At 46.9% G+C, this 20881-nt stretch overlaps 1 protein-coding gene and 1 long non-coding RNA gene across 9 annotated transcripts in view; one reads left to right on the top strand and one right to left on the bottom strand.

Annotated features, from left to right (window-relative positions):
- The window catches only part of LOC137229498 (uncharacterized), a 255195-nt gene extending 235710 nt beyond the window's left edge, over nucleotides 1-19485 (bottom strand). For 3 of the 7 annotated variants that reach the window (XR_010945714.1, XR_010945713.1, XR_010945712.1), the window contains exon 1: nucleotides 18647-19485. This is a non-coding gene — a long non-coding RNA (uncharacterized lncRNA). The remainder of the gene's footprint in view (nucleotides 1-18646) is intronic. The other 4 variants (XR_010945711.1, XR_010945708.1, XR_010945710.1 and 1 more) reach the window with 3 other exon arrangements.
- Nucleotides 18291-20881, top strand: part of DPP6 (dipeptidyl peptidase like 6) — a 1023012-nt gene continuing 1020421 nt past the window's right edge. The window contains exon 1 of one of the 2 annotated variants that reach the window (XM_067747535.1): nucleotides 18291-19057. In XM_067747535.1, the coding sequence (XP_067603636.1) occupies nucleotides 18998-19057 (60 nt within the window). In that variant the 5' untranslated portion in view covers nucleotides 18291-18997. Of the gene's footprint in view, nucleotides 19058-19477; nucleotides 19746-20881 lie in introns of those variants that run through there. The other variant, XM_067747534.1, reaches the window with a different exon arrangement.

The following is a 20881-nucleotide window of genomic DNA, read 5'->3' on the forward strand; positions in this document are numbered from 1 at the left end:
ATTTACTGTGAAAATTGAGACACTGCGGGGTCTCCTACCCCTACAGTAGCACTTTGGAGACCTGCAGGAATTGTGGGGTGACCTCAAACCCACCCAGGGAGGGGCTGGCTCCATTATAGCTAATAATTAAGAGTCCTAGTAAGCATGCTTGGTTGAGAATCCATACTCAATAATTATACTATCTGAAAAAAAAAAAAAAGTTAAAAGTCCACTCTGGAGGCATGGGGGCTCTCAAAGGGGACAACTTCAGAAAAACAAAACAAAATAAAATGATATTAATGATGGTGATGATAATTAGAATAATAAACATGGGCAGAGGACTTGCTGCTCTGAGAAATGAGAACAAAAAAATTTAAAAAGTAAACTCAAAGGATTATGTTAGACTCAGTAAACGCAGTGGTGTTTATAAAACACCATGGAATATGTTGAAAGCATGGTGAGCAGCTAGACAGTGAAAGGCCAGCTAATAAATGGAAATCAAATCTCTGTGCTCAGATGTTTTTTTCCTTTTATTCTTCACTTTCCTTGATACGGCTTAGACTATCTCTGTCTAATAATAAATTATCCATTTTTTAAGTTAAGAATGATTTGCTCGGGCCACATCAAGCTGTAGTCGCCGGGCTGCTTGTTCCCCACATCCCAACACTCTGTGCTTATGGAAGAGACTCTGACAAGTACAGGTTTCTGGTAACTGACTATACTGCTGAACTGAATGAAGAAGCATTTTCAGAACTCTAATGGAAAACTGATGAACTCATAAAAGTGCTAACAAAAGATCAAGATGAAAAAACAATTAATTACATGGGACTGAGTGAACTGATGAGGATGATTATAATTTTTGTGACTTTCTGTTTGAATAAAAAAAAAATCCCACAAGGACTCAGAGGCAAAAAATAGACAAATCAATTCTCACTGCAAAGTAAAGGAGCTGTTACAGTGGAGGATTCCTGGACTGAATGTCAATATTATGACATAGTGTGAGTGTGTTTCGTGTTTGGTAATTGCAGTCATTGTTGCTTTTGTTGCGATCATCCATGTACAATGCTTGGTGTCAGTTTATTTATCTCTTGTAAAAATAAAATACAGTGTGTGTGTGTGAAAAAATTTAAAAAAAATTTTTTTAAATAAATAAATAAAACAAACACTCTATGCTTCAAGGGCTGCTTATAATGTGGCCACAGAAAGACCACCGCAAATCGTCGGGTGCTAGTTAAGACCAGGACAGTTATAACCACAGGAGGGAACCGGGAGACATTCCTTGAACCCCCCAGTCGTGATGGAGCAGCACCTGAGGTCAGGTGTGCTGTGCACGGTATGATGAAGATGAAGTAAACCATACGCTTTGACAAAGGTTGGTGCTGCTGAAAATGCAGATGGGGACAAACAGCAGGCGGCGGTTTTGACCCGTCCAGACTTCCCTCCTGCCTCCATCACAGAAGCCAGGCTCTGTGTGGTCAGAAATGTGACAGGCATCGGGACTTCCCTGGTGGCGCAGTGGTTAAGAATCCGCCTGCCAATGCAGGGGACACGGGTTTGAGCCCTGGTCTGGGAAGATCCCACATGCTGCAGAGCAACGAAACCTGTGCACCACAACTACTGAGCCTGCACTCTAGAGCCCGCGAGCCACAACTACTGAGCCCACATGCCACAACTACTGAGCCTGCGCACCTAGAGCCCATGCTCCGCAACAAGAGAAGCCATTGCAATGAGAAGCCCACGCACCACAACGAAGAGTAGCCCCCGCTCGCTGCAACTAGAGAAAGCCTGAGCGTAGCAATGAAGACCCAATGCAGCCAAAAATAAATTAATTAATTTAAAAAAAAAAAGAAAAAGAAATGTTACAGGCATCATGCTCTCTACACAGCCTTCCCTGGTGGTAGGTCAGACCCTTCGTCCTTCCCAGCCCCGTTCCAGGGCAGGTGATGAGTTGGACAACAATTATTCACTGACTATGAGAGGTCTGCCCAGCCTTCTGCCAGGTGCCCTCGCTCAGATTTTCCGTGAATACTTGACACATGTATTTTTCAATTTGGGGAGCTGGTCTGAAATTCCCAAGCAGTCATCTTTCATAAAAATGGTGTGATACAGGAAGTCTCTAGAATCATTGCTTTTCCTAGGAGCAACTTTATATGTCCTTATGAGCTCCCTCTTCTGCCCACTGTCAGGAAACTGGCTACCCATATCTTTTCCTGACCCCTAATTTGTTTATATATTGGATGGGCCAAAAAGTTCGTTCGGTTTTTTTTCCGTAAGATGTCTTTAACTTCAAACAATTGTGTTAGATTGCATGTGACAGTTGTCATGTCAGCGTGCATTTAAAAAAAGACTTATCAAAATTGGTGAAGTTTTGTGTAGCCATTTTAATATGGGCCACTTTTTGGCCCACCCAATATTTTCTATGAGAAAAATAATCAATGATGTCACGAGATGCACACACATCATTATAAGTTGATTACCTTCCTGGAGAATTTTCCTTTCGGTTTTGTCATCTTTCAGATTGCAAAGGAATGCATCTTGAATGCAGACACATCAGGCCAGAGAGGGAGACATTCGTGGGCAGACAGCTTCAGTCCTCCACATCCTACCCCTCATAGAAGGTTCTAGCAATGTCTACTCATAAGGCTCATGGTCCAGTTTGGCCACACAGCACTTCCTTCCTCCCACAGACCCCAGTGCGGTGCTCATGGGACACATCTCCAAAACAAAACCCACTGTCCTGGCGTCCTCTGTCAGAGAAGAACTAATTTACACCCCGACAGTGTTCATGGAAGTGTCTGCCTTCTCCAAGGCAGGCGTAAGTGTAAGTGGTATAGCAGGATTGTTTTGAGGAAAAATCTCCCATCGTTATAGGTTTTACCCCTAAAAATGATAACGGAAAATAGTGGGAATTCCAGAATCACTAAGGGACAGAAGGAAAAGAGAGACATGGAAAGGATGCTTGTCACGTAGATGGAGGAAAGCCAGAATGAGGACAATAAATCAAAAGCAGTGTTTTTTATATTTCAGTAACACTGAGTACACACAGTAACCCACCTGTATGGGAGAACAGTATTCCTCCAAGTCAGTGCTAATAACAAAATTCAGTTGGATTTAATATAATCCTAAATCTCATTTAACCTATATTTTAAAAAATGCACATTATATTATTAATTCATTCCCTATACCTATTATTCCTTTTTATTATAAAATTTATCTGACACAAACCAAGAAGGACCTTTATGTTTTTTCAGGCTTTTAAACATCTAATATAGCATATCATCTCTAACGATGTAGAGAAAATCTGTAACAATCAGATTTTAAAAGGGTTGAATATTGTTATAATTCAATGGAACGGGTAAAAAGCATTGTTATTAAGTTACAAAATTCTCACTCTCCCCTTAAAAAATTGGATTCATCAAGAAAATTATTTCATGTCTTCATTTGTTCTTAAAATATAAGAATAAAAAATGCAGCTAACTTTAGTTTTAAAGGCATCATAAGATTAAGAAAATTTTATTTAAAATAACAACTTGGCCAAACTGCAATTTACTAAAGAAATTAGGATAGAAATGTAAAGCACATGTGTGTTTATTGTGCGTAAAATAATAAGAATTAAATCTGGTTGAGAGTAAAGGACAGCAGCAGACCCTTGGACTAGAAGTTAGGATATTTCAATTCTAGTTCAACAATGGCCAGGTCTCGGTGGACAAGTCTTGTAAATCACTGCTCAGTCAGTAAATTTTATTGAGCAGCTACTATATGCTGGGGGAATGTATGAAGAATTGGGGTACATCAGAACTTACGTTCCAGCTACTTTTTCTGGATTTCCATTTTTATGGGTCTCTGAATAGGGTTGAGGCTCCCTGCCTACGTGATGTGGTGCAGCCTCAGAGCTTCAAGCAGCATCCACACAGCAACTGCTTCCAAGTTGTTATCTCCAGGTTTGCCCCTCTCCCCTGAAATAGGGATTTGCATATCCCACTGCTTGGATGTTTAATAGGCAACTCAAACCTAACCAGACTTCTGATTGGCCATCCCCAAACTGCTCCTCCCACAAAAACCTGGGAGTCAGTCTTGATTCCTCTCCCCACCCCCACCCCAGAATTTCTGGCAGAAAATCCTTCAGCTCTGTGTTCAAAATGCTGCATCCTCAGAATCTGCTGATTTCTCCCCACCCCACCATCGTGACCCCCAAAGGCTTTGCCTGGATTCCTACAACCGTTTCCTAATAGGTTATAAGTCAACTGCTCTTAAACCTCTACGCCTAAATCTCAACACAGAAGCCAAGTGACTTTTTAAAAATGTAAGATCAGGGCCTTTCCTGGTGGCGCAGTGGTTAAGAATCCACCAGCCAATGCAGGGCACATGGGTTCGAGCCCTGGTCCGGGAAGATCCCACAGGCCGCGGAGCAACTAAGCCCGTGCACCATAACTACTGAGCCTGTGCTCTACAGCCCGTGAGCTGCAGCTACTGAAGCCCTTGCTCCTAGAGCCCATGCTCTGCAACAGGAGAAGCCACCGCAATGATAAGGCCATGCACCACAATGAAGAGTGGCCCCCGCTCACCGTGACTAGACAAAGCCCTCACACAGCAGCAACGAAGACCCAATGTGGCCAAAAAAAATAATAAAATAAATATATTTTTAAAAAATGTAAGATCGAGTCACCCACTGCTCACTAACGCCAATGACATAGCATCTTGTTCAGAGAAAAATCCACTATCTTTACAATCGGCCTCAACGACCATACATAACCCACCCAATTACCTCTCTACCCCATCACTCTCCTCACTCACTCTGTGCCAGCTCCACCAGACCCCTCGCCCTTCTCCGACACACCATGCACAGTGCTGCCTCGGGGCCTTTGCACCTGCTGCCGTCACGTGCGGTTCCCTGCCCACAGGCGGCCATGGGGCTCACTCTCTCTCCTCTTCCAGGTCTTGCATTTTCTCAGTGAGGCTTCCCCTACCCAACCCCTTTCCCACCCACACCCCCCTTCCCTGCATTGTTTGTCTCAACAGCATTTCTCATGATCTGACGTACAAAATATTATACTTATTTCTTATTCTCTGTCTCTTCCTACTAACAGACAAACTAGATGAGAACAAAGATTTTTGTGTTTTTATCCACTGCAGTTATCTCCAATGCCTGACACATAATAAATTCTCAATAATTATTTATTGAATTAGCAAGTGACAATAAATGCATTGAAAAAATAGTGGGTGTTAATTATATATTATCTTCACATATTCTGTGTGTGTGCGTGCGTGTGTGTGTGTGACAGAGAGAAACAGAAAGAGAGAGGAGGCCTCAAACTTCATGAAATGTCAGCCACTAATCAGTCAACATGCATTACTGAATACTTGCTTTGTACAAGAAAATCTTAGATGCTTTGTTGATAGAAATAGTTCATAATCAAACAGGAGAGAAAATTGAACCAATCTGTAATATCTTGGAAGCTGGGATGAGTGTGGCCTAGTGTATCCTCCATGGCTTCGTGGAGGTAAGAATTCACCTTTCTTGGAAACAAGGATAATGATGAGAGACGTCTATGAAGGCCTGTAGGCAGGAGGACCAGATCAAGCAAAGGGGCAGTGTTTCAACCGCAGGCCATGCGTTCTCTGGACCTGGGGGCAATCCACCTGCCAGGAAAGGAGCACGATTTAGGGAGACAGACAAGTAGTCAGGTTACTGGGGCCACAATGTGGAAGACTCTGAAAGCCAAACTAAATTACTGAAAACTAATGGCCAATGAATATCATCTGAATAAGTCAGGAAAACTTCTTGTCAAACAATACACAATACGAGGCCTCAATCTATAAACAGCACCATGACTGGCTGCTCTGGACCACCTGGAAGCCAAGTGCGCGGACGGCTCACATTCCCTTCCTCAGCTCCCCTTTACCCACTGCCGTGGTTTTGAGCCTCATGGAAACCAGAGGCCCTTCAGACCCTTGAAAACCACGGCTATAGATCACTGGGGTTTCCCTCTACATGTAATTTACATGTGTCTGCCATCATCTGGAAATCTAGTTAATATCACAGAGCCACAGCTGGCTATGCCTGAATGCCCCCCCTGAGCTGGTAGCCAGGAGATAACCCATCTGTGTGAACCTGGGCCTGGGTTCGCCATCTTCAGTGTCCTTCATCCCAGCACTCATTCAACAAACCTGGCCACTGTGCACCAGGCACCATCGCAGGCAGTGGGTGCAAAACGGAACCTAGAAAAGCTGATCGGGTTAACTGCTCCTGAGGAGACAACAGGTTCGTGTCCTGGAGCTTAAAGGGTGGGATTAACCAGAGTTATAAGGTTGGTCAGAGAAGGAGCTCTGAGGAAGCACGTTTAATCTGAGACGTTGAGGGAGGCAGGGGCTGGCTATGGGGTGAGTGAGGGAAGAGGATTCCAGATGGAGAGGACAGCACACACCAAGTCCTTATGGTAGGAACGTGTCTCAGACATGCAAGGAACTGAGCGATGGTCCCTGGGCTTGGAGGTCATTTGGTTTTTGTCTTCAGAGCAGAGGAGGACCCTCGCTACTAAACACGGCCGAGACTGCAAGATGCATTACTCCTGGTCTGTCCCAGATGCTTCTGCTTTTTAAGTCTGATACATCCACACCTACATCTATATCCTCACGTACACCTACATCTGCACCTACATTCACACCTACCTCTAGACAGACAGACCCTCCCCTCCCCCACACACAGACAGACACACACACACACACGGGCTACTTCCAGAGGTCACTAGGCCAGAGCTGCACTTGCCAAGTATAGTCAGCCCTGAACTTCATGGTTTACAGACTCCACATCTGCAAATTCACTGTCTCGCTAAAATCTATTTGTAACCTCAAAATCAATACTCGTGTCACCTCTGCAGTCTTTCACAAACGTGCCCAAGGTGGTGAGATTTTGAGTTGCTGCCATGCGCGTCCCCTGAGGAGGTCAAACAGGGCGACGCCCTGCCTCTTTGTTTCAGCTCAGACTGCAAACCAGGGTCCTGTTCAGGGTTATTTCGTGCCATGTTTTTCACATTTTGTGGGTTTTTTCTTGGTGATTTCGCTGCTGAAAAAGACCCCCAAGCATAGTGCAGCCGGACCCGCCTCATGTTCCTACATGTGACACAGGCCTCACGGAGAAGCCACGTGTGTGAGACAAACTTCGTTCACGCATGGGTTATACCGCTGGTGGCCTTGAGTTCAGTGTTGGTAAATCAAGAGTTACCTATGCAATATGGTGTCTTTAAACAGAAAACACATAAAAGAAGGTTTGGATTGATCAGTTAAGAAAATGTGGTGACCAGAGGCTCACAGGAAACCAAGGCTGTGTTTCTTCCAGGAGCAGTGGTTCAATGTTCACTAATTCGGTGTTCACGACGCTTTATAGAACACGCCACGGTGAATGACAAGAATTGACCGCAGAAGATTTTGCCTCATGGTACGCAATTGGGAAGAGTGCTATGTAACTGGGAAGAGTGGAATGTAATTGGGAAGAGTGGTATGTAATTGGGAAGAGTGCTATGTAACTGGGAAGAGTGGAATGTAATTGGGAATAGAGGTATGTAATTGGGAAGAGTGCTATGTAACTGGGAAGAGTGGAATGTAATTGGGAAGAGTGGTAAGCAGTGGATGAGAGATTAAGGCAGAAAACCAGGAAGGGGGACCTATTTGAAAGCACTGATCTTTAGATTTCTGTGCCATTTTCCACACTCTCCAAAGACTTGAAGTAGCCCCTAGATTTGCAGATAAGGCAAAGCTAGATTTAATCTCTTTTCAGCGAGTTGACGAGCAATCGTAGTTCTTGGTACACGTGCCCTATTCTGCTGGTACATCTGAAGCTGGAATACGATTACCTTCCGCAACCAAGTTAATTAACAGAACAAGAAAATGAATTCTGAACTGTCCCGTGACTCAAGGACAACCGTCCATGGGACCGACTGGAATGAATCTGACTAATACCATTTTGAACAGAATGTTCAAGTTTATATTTTTGTGTGCAGTTGCTTAAAAATATAATTTCTCAGTAAAGACTCCCTACTACACCTGAATCCGTATTATCACCTTGTTCATTCAACTGTATTTAAATAAATCAAAACTCCTCACAATGGTCTCTAAGACTGCGTGATTTCACTGCAGCTTTATTTTGTAACTCTCTACTTGATTATAAATTTCAAATAAAGGGAAGCGTTTGGATGATAATAGCAGCCTACCGGATATCTATCCAACGCTAACATTTTGTCCTATTTGCTTCAGTTCTTTTAAGGAGAGGACGGTGGACAGACACAGCTGAGTCCCATCTTTTCCACTGGCTCTGGCCCCGCCTCCTCTCCCAGGTGTACATCCTCGGGATGATGTCTATCCTGTGTCCCTCTTGTTTGGAACCTTGACTACTTCTATACGGAATCATGAAGAACATAAAAGTTTTGCAGGGAAAAAGGAGCTTGGAGGTCACCTAAGTGATCATTATTTTACTGTTTTCTTTAGGACTAGCCAGGGGGGCAATAATAAAAAGCTCCTTGCTCTTTGAGAACCTAATGATGACCCTACTGGGTTATTCACAATACCAGCATGAAAGAGCAAAAATGTACGGGGTCCTCATTCAAGTAACGTGCTTTCATTTAACCCCTTACAATTTTTAGGAGCTCTGTTTTCATTTCCGTCCCGAGTAAACACAGGATAACTCAACAATGATTACGGGTGTTCTATTCATTTACTTGCCTTTCAAAAGCACTCATTTTGTTTTGAAAGATGAAGTTCCTTCACAAATACTGTATTCAGTGAATGTTCAACTTTATTTTATATACTGTCATGGACAGTGTCACTGGAGACGATGGTCCACAGTGATGGCTACAAGTCCCCCAGGCCACACAAAGAGAGCCCAGGTAGCTCAGATGACAGGCATCGCCAAGCCCTATCCTATTAATAATGCGTTAGCTCCTGCCATTGCCTGCAGCTCCACCATCGCTCAGAGAGGCCCTGATTGTGCCTTTGGCTTTCCTGGGTCCTCCACGGATAGGAGCATCACTGAACAGCGTATTGCAAAATTCACCGGGTGGTTAGTCATAGAAACCCAAGGCACAAATGCACAGCCACTACCTCCTGAGTGTCTGCTGCTGAACTTTAAGAACGTAAGAAAATGTCTGAAGCCGAATCTGCAAATACAAATGGATAGCTAGTGGGAAGCAGCCGCACAGCACAGGGAGATCAGCTCGGTGCTTTGTGACCACCTAGAGGGGTGGGATAGGGAGGGTGGGAGGGAGGGAGACGGAAAAAAAAAAAAGAAATTGGTTCTAGAGAATCCAAACAGCACATTCTTCTTTCCTGCTGAGAACGAGTGGCCAGCAAACCGATTCCTGCCTATTAACCGTGAGATAAAGTCCAGGCTCTGTAGTCAAGCATTCAAAGATCCAACCTGCTTTTTCTCTACAGAACCATCTTGCTAGAATTAGACCGACCTGCCTGGTTTACCAAGACGGGCTATAAGAATTCCTCCCCCTCACCTTTCCTTAAGTGATGCCCGTGGCTCAGAATAACCCGAACCATTTTCCTTATCTCCTGAAATCCTCCTGAGTCCTCAAGGCAAAGCCACGTGCCCTTCCTGCCTGTGACCTTGACCTTCCCTGCACCCACAGGACCCCCACCTCCCAGTCTCCTGCATGGACAGCTCTGAAGGGCTGCACCACTAATAGGACAGTGAACGTACATGCTGAGAGCTCACCTACAAGTGGCATTATTAAGAAGAACCTGGCTTAAAGATTGCTGGTGTGGGAGCCTTTGCTCACACTCACCACAACCTGCTTTGTTTCATTTCTGAGCACACAAAATACAATTCCCAACTCTCGTGCAGGAGGCTGGCACCACAGGACTAATTCTGGCCAGCGGGCCCTGAGCAGAGATGCAAATTCCCGCTACAAGGAAGCATGAGCCCTCTGGTCCCAGATTCGGGAACCGCAAGCCCTACGTGGAGAAGACAGAGCGGCACAGTGAAAACAGCTGAATCTCTGAGTCATTGTGTTGCCCGCAGGAGACTCTGAGGAAATTAAAATGAAAACCTTGGCTGTGCTGAACTACTCTTTTGGCAATAATCTGTAACCATAACACAGCTTCAGATTCTAATCCTGCATCAGCCATTAACACGATAACGTGGACAAATGATGTCTACAGCCTCTGAGGGAGAAGGAATTTGTCTGACAACCTGTAGAGAAGTCAAGCATTGGTTTCCCTACTGCATCGTACTTCCAGTGCGTCCACACATTTTTCTTATTTACTCTCCTAGCAAGGACCACGGAGCTCGCTCCCAGCTCCCTGCCATCGCAAACAATGCTGCAACAAACACGCTTGCGGGTTCCCGAGAAAGGATCTTTACAACCAGGACAGGGTTTCCAGGTGGTATGATGACAAAGTTCTGGAACTAGAGGGTAGCCATGTTCGCACACACTGTGAACACACTTAATGCCACTGAATTGTATATTCCGCCATGATAAGAAAGGTAACTGATACGCTACATTGCTTGAAACATTCGTTTCTCTTGAGGAGTTGGGTTTTGTTTGCACTATTGATTTGCTCAGTCAACCTCTTCATCACAGAGAATACCAACGAAACAAGCTCAGACTTCTGCCAAATTAGTAAGATTCCATCTAATGAAGCTTTAGACTAGAATTCAAAAATCATTAACCGGACTAGGAGTCCAGCCAGATGCACCACTATCAGAAGAAAGGGCCTCAATGACTACATTTTTCAAAGTGGAATAATTCATTTATTTCCCTAAAAAGTACATCCCATTAGAGCAAATTTTTATGTCTCTGCACTGAAACATTTCAGTTCTCCCAGTGGGCATAGTGACAATTACTTTAAGAGATGCAGGTTCTTTCAGTTTAAGGTCATATTTGAGCTACACCTGTATCTACACGTACCTACATGTGTATCTATACACATACACACACACACCCTCAATATCATAATTTGACATAAATTCCTGAGGAATTAATGCATTGGAGTCAATACATTAGGGCGTCTGCCCTAAGTGTGCAGAAATCGTGCATGTGTCTCGGTTTCAAGAAGAGGGGCCAGAGAGTCGTGGCCAGAACGGATGAAGGAAACTGTTCCCAGTGTGGGCAGCAGCAGCCTGCAATGCAGCATGGGGGAAGGGAAGGTATGTGGGGTCGGTCAGAGAGAACACAGAGCTGGCAGATCTAAGGGGCCAAGAAGTACAGTAGATGATGAAAAGCTAGTAAAGAAAAACAAAGTGCCAATACTCAAGGTCACTTTGCTGAATTCACCTGGCACGATTACAACATCAAATTAAAATAATAAGACCTGGAGAATGAACTCTGTTATCTTATACAGTTTGGAAATAATAATTTCGTACCCTGAAGGACCGTGCACAATCAATTCAAAAGGCACCCATATATTTTCAGGAGTGCCATATACCAGACCGACGCAAATGAATTGTGATTGCGGATTTTACTTGTCAAGGAAAAAGGCAAATAGGAAGGGATTCCCTTAATCACGGCTGCCTGGTTTATTTGGGGCCAGGAAATGGAAGAGATCCTGATTTCCCAAGTTTTCCTAATATTATGTCACCCCTGCAAACGTCAAAACCATTCACATAACCCTTATTGGGTAACAGATGAACGGGTGGCATATACTGACTAAGAAATAGATACCAATTCCTTCAACACTGCTATTCACACCAGCTTCTAAATACATCTCAAGTACAGTTGTGCATAGTAGGTGAGTAAACGACCTTCCCTCTCCAGACTCCAGACACTCACATGGCAAGGAAATCTACAAATCCTTAGCTCTGTGTCCTGGGATTTCCAGCTTGGTTTGCCAGCATCTGTGCTGGTGAAAGACAGCTACCTGTTCAACTTATTTTGTATCAGTTATGTGGAATGATTCCTTTCATAACACAGAGCGCCCGTCTATAACTCTTAAGTTCACAGTCATTATCCGAAGTAATCTTCCACTCCTGCCTCTGCCCCGCCCGAGAGGTGAACCGATTTCTCTCCCTCCTATGAAACGTGAGTGTGCTGCGCTACATCCCCTCTGAAACCTCTTGTAGTTCTAATTATTCTGTGATTTTATAACATGATAAAACTGAACTAAGGCGATGGCTGTTAGGTTGTACTTCCTCATGTGTCTTAGTTTGGGGCCCCCTAGAAATAGACTCTAAATCAAGGCTTATGGGGCACCAGTAGTTAAGTTGGAAGATGATTCCAGACACGCCACCAGGAGAGTGGGGAATGGAGCTGTGTTGGCCCTGTTCCTCAAGAAAGAGACTCCACGTTGGTGTTAAACATGAAAAAACTTGATGAGGGAAAACGCTTGTGTGAAGGAGAAGAGCGAGGGTGGCCTGGAAGCTACCAGACCACAGTGCAAGTCTGATCCCAGCGCAGGAGAGAAGCTTGGGTGCCTTTTTGGGTCCATGCATGCTCTTCAGAGAGTCTTTGAATGAAAGCTGGCCATCAGCGAGGTCCCCGCTCTCCCAAGAGATGTTACTGTCTCCGCCACACTCTGTTCCTGGCGGGGAGGAGGGAGGCTGGATGTTGCACAACTGCCATGACAGATTCCAAAGCATAACAGCTGGGGCCTCAGCCAGCTGTTGTCCCTCCCTGCAGTTGGAGGTTGGCCAGGGCTTTCTCAAGGCCACCACGTAAGCCACGGAAGGGACCCAGTAGGGGTGCACTGTTAATCAACTTTCCACGTGGGCAATGGGGACTGTGAGTTACAGAGTTATCTTATCCCAGGTTGAGGGCTGGGGTGTTCATCTTCCAAGCCCCGTTGTCGAGTTGGTTAGGATTGCTGGCAGGGGCGTGAAATCCATGGCTCCTCTAGCCTGCCACACACCGATCAGAGCACAGAAAAAGCCCTCAGACAATCGATACAGGCACTTCATTGGAAGCCAGGCCGGTAGGGACAGAAATGGTCAACTGGATATGGGCAGGGCCCCAACAGAGCCTGTGCCACTGCTAGAGACACGTGGCAGCAGAGATCCACCAGCCACACGCTGGATGCCTCTCTCCAGCATCAAGGCCACATAGAAAGACCTTCTAAAGATAGCTCACGGTCAGGATTTGCTATGTGTGAAAGCTTTAACAAAGTGAAAATACCTACTCCTCGCTGCTGACTTTTTTTTTTTGTTGTTGTTGTTGTTGTTGCAGTACGCGGGCCTCTCACTGTTGTGGCCTCTCCTGTTGCGGAGCACAGGCTCCGGACGCGCAGGCTCAGCGGCCATGGCTCACGGGCCCAGCCGCTCCACGGCATGTGGGATCTTCCCGGACCGGGGCACGAACCCGTGTCCCCTGCATCGGCAGGTCGACTCTCAACCACTGCGCCACCAGGGAAGCCCTCGCTGCTGACTTTTGCAAGAAGATACAGAAATCTTGGGACAGACTCCTTTCTTGGCAGCCAAGAAGCTCTATTTAGCCTTGTCACTGCCCACTGTGAGGTTTTTTTTTTAATTAATTTATTATTTTTGGCTGTGTTAGGTCTTCATTGCTGTGTGCGGGCTTTCTCTGGTTGTGGCGAGCGGGGGCTACTCTTCGTTGCAGTGTGCGGGCTTCTCACCACGGTGGCTTCTCTTGTTGCGGAGCACAGGCTGTAGACGTGGGGGCTTCAGTAGTTGTGGCACAAGGGGCTCAGCAGTTGTGGCGCATGGGCTTAGTTGCTCCTCAGCGTGTGCGATCTTCCCGGAACAGGGCTCAAACACGTGTCCCCTGCCTTGGCAGGCCGATTCTCAACCACTGTGACACCAGGGAAGTCCCCCACCATTAGCTTTTAACAGCCTTTTTTTCTTTCTTTATGAAATAAATTGAACAGACTATTTAAAAGTTAAATAGGGGCTTCCCTGGTGGCGCAGTGGTTGAGAGTCCGCCTGCCGATGCAGGGGACGCGGGTTCGTGCCCCGGTCTGGAAGGATCTCACATGCCCCGGAGCGGCTGGGCCCGCGAGCCATGGCCGCTGAGCCTGCGCGTCCGGAGCCTGTGCTCCGCAGCGGGAGAGGCCACAACAGTGAGAGGCCCGTGTACCGCAAAAAAAAAAAAAAAAAAAAGTTAAATGATCAGGCCATCATATGGAAGACCCAATAGACTTGAAGTAAGGAAACAAGGTACAAGACAGTTAAGTTTCAAATAAGAGCAGAGCTAGCATTGCAAGAAGCCCTAGCGAGCCAAGGGGGCCAGGGTGGGCACACTCTAGGGGCAGGTAGTGGGTGTGATGACATGAGTCTCTCACTGAAGAAGAACAGAGTCTGTAGAACAGGGTGTTTAGAACAGGCTTCTAATTGGTGGTCATTGTTTGCAAAATGCAGACTTGGACTACTCCACAGCCTGGGGTTATATAACCAACTCATTTTAATAAGGGCTGAAAACGCCAAAGCAATCAACATGACAAATTCTTCTGGACTGACTTGCAAAGGAAGAGATGATGTACCTGCAAATACATGAATATCCATCATAGCTCCTAGGAGGACAGGGCTTTCACACTATGTGCCAGAAATTTTCTCATGGCATTACAGAATTTAGGAGCATTCCAGAATCGCCCAGAATTGCCCCAGATGCCAGAGTGACCGATATGTGCTTGGTCTCAGTGTTCTGCAGAAACATCAGCTCCGCAGAGGGCCCACTGAAAGTTCAGTAGGTGTTCAATAAATATGAATGAATGTTGATGCTAAATTAATTGTGGAAGTGGTAGGTGGCATCATAGGAAGACTGCTCCTACGCGGAATGTATTTTTCTCAGTCCTGCTTCTAGACTGATGAGAGAGGATGACTTACAATAAATTCATTTCACTCTTCTCCCAGATCCAGAGCTAAAGATGAGACAGCCAGCGTGTAGTCACACGTTCAAAATGTCCCTGTTTTTTGCTTCTGCCTCCCTCTGCTGCAAAGGCTGGATGCCAGTTTGCATCGCAGGTGGGTAGACTAAAACTATCCCGCTTTTCTGAAAGAGATGATCACAGATAGGAATTTTAATCAAATACAATGCACAACGTGTCACCTCATTTTGTTGTTGTTCTGTCCTTTGCTTAGCGTGGTGTGAAGAGTGGGCAGCTAAAAGACAGAGACCGGTAAACTTGAAATCTCACCGTCAGAAACATGGAATGGCCACTAAAACTTGATGTAAAAACTCCCAGTGGTGGTGGCCTGATAGCGACATTACAGCTCATCCCCTGGAGCAATTAGCAGAAACCCCAGGGCTAGGCCCAGGTTTCCACTCTTCCCTCAGATACTGAATATCAGCACTTGTCTGTTTTTAAATTCCCAATTCGAGTTATAGAAAAAGCAAAACAGACAATTGTTAAGCAAGGAAACAGCAGCCGAAGGCAGCCAATAATGCGAGGCTGTGTTTCACCTGGTAAAACCTATGTCACATTTGACTCGTTCATTCTAGGTACTGATTTCCTGACTCCTGGGAGGAAGGACGTTGAGAAGTGTGGAGGTTCACATTTTACCTTGGAGAACTCCTCTATTGCCCTAATCTGGGGTGGTTGGTGTTTGCTCCAACTTCAGGGCCGTTGAGAAGATGCCTGGGGGACTTGGAAGACAGCAACTACACTGCAGAGTAGCAAGTACACAGCTCACGGGTGTCCCAGTGATGGGGGAGGGTCTGGGGAGTGGGCAGCAACGGAGGAAGGAAAAGAACTGGGAAACTTCTGCCTGTATCCTTATTTTCGTCTTCAAGCCTGACACAGTGTGATCTTTTGTACAGTATTGTTTATTCAGGACTGAAAAATGGATCACTAATGAACACGGCCAGATCTGTAAGCTCCAAATTTTACTATCCCCAAAGTACGATTCATTAGTAAAGCTGGCCACACTACAGTGAATTTTCTGACCTTCAAATTAATCATTAAAAAATAGTGATGTGCACTTATATGTGGAATCTAAAATACGACACAAATGAACTTATGTATGAAACAAAAACAGACTCACAGACTTGCCAGGGGGAGGGGAGTGGGGAAGGGAAGGATTGGGAGTTTGGGATTAGCAGATGCAAACTATTATGTATAGAATGGATAAACAACAAGGTCCTACTGTATAGGAACTATATTTAATATCCTGTGATAAACCATAATGGAAAAGAATACAAAAAAGAATATATGTATAACTGAGTCACTTTGCTGTACAGCAGAAATTAACACAACATTGTCAATCAACTATACTTTAATAAGATTAAAAAAAATAGTGATATGGGTTATAGAAGGTGGCTTCTGAAATGCTTCCCAAGGATTCCATTGGATCCTATGCTTAGTGATAGCATAGTCTCCAGTTATGCTGAAAACAGAAGAGGTTTTCTAATGTTACCTAATAAACTTGGTTATTTAACTAAAGGGAATTCTGAGCACTGTAAAAGTTACCATCTGGGTTTTCCTTGCTGCTTATAGTATAATATGAGAGAAGGAGAGATAAAGTGAGGTAAGAATATTTAAACAGGGCTTCCCTGGTGGCACAGTGGTTGGGAGTCTGCCTGCCAATGCAAGGGACACGGGTTCGAGCCCTGGTCCAGGAAGATCCCACATGTCGTGGAGCAACTAGGCTCGTGCACCACAACTGCTGAGCCTGTGCTCTAGAGCCTGCGAGCCACAACTACTGAGCCCACGTGCCACAACTGCTGGGGCCTGCGCTCTGGAGCCGGTGCTCCGTAACAGGAGAGGTCACCACAGTGAGAAGCCCACACACCGCAACGAAGAGCAGCTCCAACTCGCCGCAACTAGAGAAAGCCTGCGCGCAGCAATAAAGACCCAACGCAGCCAAAAAAAAAAAAAGAATATTTAAACAAAAAGACAACAGGACACCCCAAGACTAAAAAGATATACTCAGAGACTTCTGGTTTCAGCCCCAACATGGAAAGACTTTAGGAGTCATCACTCCCATCCTTACAACAAGGAAAACCTGAATGCACTGAAAATCGATGATGTTCCTTGGACCCAGAAGAGCATGGAGGCGCCAGGGCACTGGGCTTCCCAGGAATCTGCAGAGGTGAGTGAATACAGGAAGATGGGGCTGAGATCTGCTTCCCTGGAGACACAAACCCGAAGGACCCTCCCTCAGTGGGAATTGTGATGAATTTCTGGAGGCTGAGAGTGGAGCAGTGCGGGGGCGGGAAACTCTGCGGGGCCTCAGGGCGCCACCCACTTGTGGATTTTACCTCCAGAAAAGAGTGGACTTGAGCATATGTGTTAGTGTGAAGCGCTCCCAGTCGCTCCAGGCAGCCGTAACAACGACCCCTGCCACCTGATGACGCCTACCGCCTTGCTAAGCCCCTTCTACACATCAATATTTCGGAGCCAGTGTCTTTACCCAGAACACAGCACGACAACACCTACCTCAGAGCTGTAAAATCAATGAGAGAAATAATTTGCCCAGAGATATTCACCAGGGAAAGCAAAGCCCAGATTCCAGACCGACACCTGCCTTCACAGCCATGCCGGGTCCACTACGGTACTCAGACGCCCCAAATGTGCCTTCACATTTGTGGAACAGAAATGTCACGAATCACCTTTGAACTGTCAGTGGGCAAAAGCGACGGTACATGATAACTTATTTTACAAAACGGAAACGATTCCTGTTTGGACTCGGGACTATTAAAGAAATGACTGAACGTCAGCCAACACCTGAGACTGAAATCTCCCTTCTACTGTTCTAGGGGCACCATATGGAGATGTGCTTCTGTTAGCAACTCCCTGTGCAGCTCTGGTTCCCACAGGTGAAACCAACTCCGTCCTTCGTTTTACACATGATGAAACTAAGGCTGTGGGGCTGGGAAATCGAAACCGAATTATGAGCCTTGACATTTCCACACAGAATATTCAAACTACCACTACCTAGAGAAATCTAGGCAAAACTTCACATTTGGCTAAATAACATGGCTGTATCCTAACGGTCCACTGTTCAGACTTGTGATTCTAACTGTTGCAATGCAGTCTTCATGGACCAGGTGCCCTTTCTTGATTTCTTTCTTTATTTTTAGTTCCCAAGGGTCAATTTTCCACCTCTACCCAAAGGCTACCTAATTAGACCACGACTTCCCAGGCGCCAAAGAAAGAAGACGGAGGAGAACATACAAAGAAAAAACCCTGGGGACATGCAAATACTTCACTTCAGAAAGAAGTGGATGCACTCTGCTGCCCTCCCCCCAGCACGGCCCGGGTCACGCAGATGGCGCCTCGCAGACCGCCGCCTCGTGCAGCGCCTGCCCCGGGAGCTGTAGCTGGTGGGGACTCTGCCGAGGAGCCTGGATACCGTCCCAGCTCGTCCTCCGCCCCCTCCACTGCCTCGTCTTCCCCGTGCAGTGGCGCCCGGCAGAGCCTCTTTTGCCATCTTCCGACCATCCCGAGAAGATTTGGCGGCTCCAGCCGGGGCACGAGCTGCAGGCGAGAGCGGGTGCCCGCCCCTCCAAGTGGCCCTGCTCAATTCAGCCGTGCCGGCCGGCTGGGCTGCCTGGTCCGCACGGACTGCGGCTGCAGGCGCGGCGCTGGAGGGCGTGGAGAGGTGTGCGAAGGTCGGTGCTGGAGGCCCGCGCGAGCCCGTGCGCTACGCGCCCTGCAGCCGCAGCTCCGCCCGGGGGGGGCGGGGGGCGCGGGCTTCTCGTGCTTCCGCGGCTTTCCCCACCCCTTACTCGGGTGGAAGAGCTCAGTCCTGCCGCCCCCACCCTCCCCATACACTTACCTCCTCGCCCCACCTCGGAGCTCGCCTTTTGGATTTGCTCGCGCTTCTGGTCTGGAGAGTCCTGGACTATTTCCCAGGAAGGCAGCCCTGGGCCGAGCGCCTTCGGAGCAGGCGGCGCCGGCCGGGCTTCCTCCGGGTCCCAGCAGCTGCTTCTCCTTCTTCGGTTCGGGCTGCAGGGCTTAGCATCCCTGGGCGGGGGGCCCCACGGAAACCTGCTGCGTGGGGACGCCGCCCGGACGTGGCTGCACAGGGAGGACCTATCTCGCCTCTGGGAGACGCACACCTTGCCATCCTCCACGCGCCAAGGAACTTTTTTAAAGGTGGAGAATCGGCCTCCAACTTCCTCCGGACATGAATCAGACAGCGGGAGCCTCCAATAACGTCAGATGTCCCCCGGGGAAAGGCCACAAGGTAAGGGACCCGCGACGGAGGGGCTGGTGCGGGAACCTGGAGAGCAGGTGGCGGCTGCAGTTTGCGGGCGAGTGGACAGGCGCTGGTTTGCGTATTCCGAGCCGCCGGCCCCTCCTCAGCCGGGGAGGGGGTCCTTGAGTCCTGTCGGTGGACCGGGCGCGGGGGTTTGTGAGAACAGGTTGTGTTTAAGCGACCCAAAGCCAACGCCAGGCTCTGCAGGTGCAACTGCTCTGGGCTGCCCGGGGCGCGGCCAACTTGCTGGCAGACGCAGCTGTTTCCACTGATTGCCGCGTTTCGGGGAGGGCGAGAGGTCAGCCGGGGGGCGGGAGGCAGGGCCGCTCGGAATCAGCCCGAGACACCTGCGCCGGAGCTTCCATTAAGGGCTTCCTGGGAAGCGTTCTGGGCTCTGCCCGGGGCGCACGCTCTTGTCGGTGTCACGGACACGTGCGTAATTAACTTTAATGGGCCGCTGCGTGCCTGGAATGATTTCCAGGAAATGACTGACGTTCGGAGGAAAGAGGGGCGGGCAGCGGCCCTCTGAGGAGCTGTTCTGAGAACCTCTCCAGTGGCCCAGAGCGGGAGGGACATGCCCAGGGAAGCATCTCTGTCCGCACGCAGAGAAGCAGATCCCCACGGAGGTCTCGGTTCCACGGCGATCTCGTGCGCGGCACAGCCTTGCTTGGCCATGGTCAGTTGTCCTCTTTTCTGCCTCACCAATCTGTTCTCACCTTAGGTAGTGCTTAGCTTGCGAGGAAATTCCTTACCTGGGTTACACAGGGAAGCTGCGCGGCCGTGTGTGTATCAATGTGCTTTTAAAATATTTTAGAGTATTTCTCATTTTTTTTTTAACTGAAAGAAGGCAAGTACTTTGGATCTTAGATTTGATGTTACCTGAATCTGAGCTTTTGTCTTGTGTTTGCTACGCCTGTTTTTGCTTCTACCTTCTTTATATGCAGAGAAGCATGTGTTTACTAGCATCTTATTAACAGATTGTTCTCATTAATACCTATTTGTTGGCTGTTGGACATATGTGGAGCTGAAATGAGTAATGGTATTAGATGCGTTTGGCGGATAAGGGAACTCCTGATCTGTTATGAAACACAAGGATTCAGGACTGAATACTTTTATTTCAATTAAGTGATACCCAGCGTTTTCTACTCCGTTCAGGCCTGAGTGAAATATTTGAATCAGCGACTCATGTCTTGATCTCTGGTCTCATTAACTGTGATTCGAGTAGTTACGCTTTTCACGTTTACTTTATTTAATATCCTTAGGAGATGTCTTTTTAATATGGTGTCGCTGATATTATAAGACTTTAACGATAATAAAGTTTCACTCATCAGTGAGTATGTAGTAGAGACATTCAGAAGATCATTCAGTAATTTCTTTTTTAAACTGCCTTCGGTTCTGATGGTAAAGTGGCTTCTTGGCAATACTGCAGGGTATTGGCACCAGTAAAACTTTCCGGGCAGCGTTCAAACACAACAACAATTTAGAATGTACTGGAAAACCTTCAGTCATGAGTTAGGGGTCACCCTGTGCCTCTAGCCGGTGCCCAAAAAATGCTTGGTCCATTGAATGATATTAATTCAATAAACAATCATCGGCAGGCATTTATTTAGCAAACACTGTAAACTCCTCCTAAGTTCCAAGAACAAATCTGCAGATTGCTTTCACTCTCCAGAACACAGCTCTAGTCATCCCCACCCTTCATGCTTTAAAATCGTTGATGGTCCCCATTGCCTAAAGGGAGGTTATGATTATCCATCTGCTGGGAGAAAAAAATTCCAATCCCCTTCCTCAAAGAAGAATCTAGTTAGGTTG

This window comes from Pseudorca crassidens, chromosome 8 (genome assembly GCF_039906515.1).
Source record: "Pseudorca crassidens isolate mPseCra1 chromosome 8, mPseCra1.hap1, whole genome shotgun sequence".
Lineage (NCBI taxonomy): Eukaryota > Metazoa > Chordata > Mammalia > Artiodactyla > Delphinidae > Pseudorca > Pseudorca crassidens.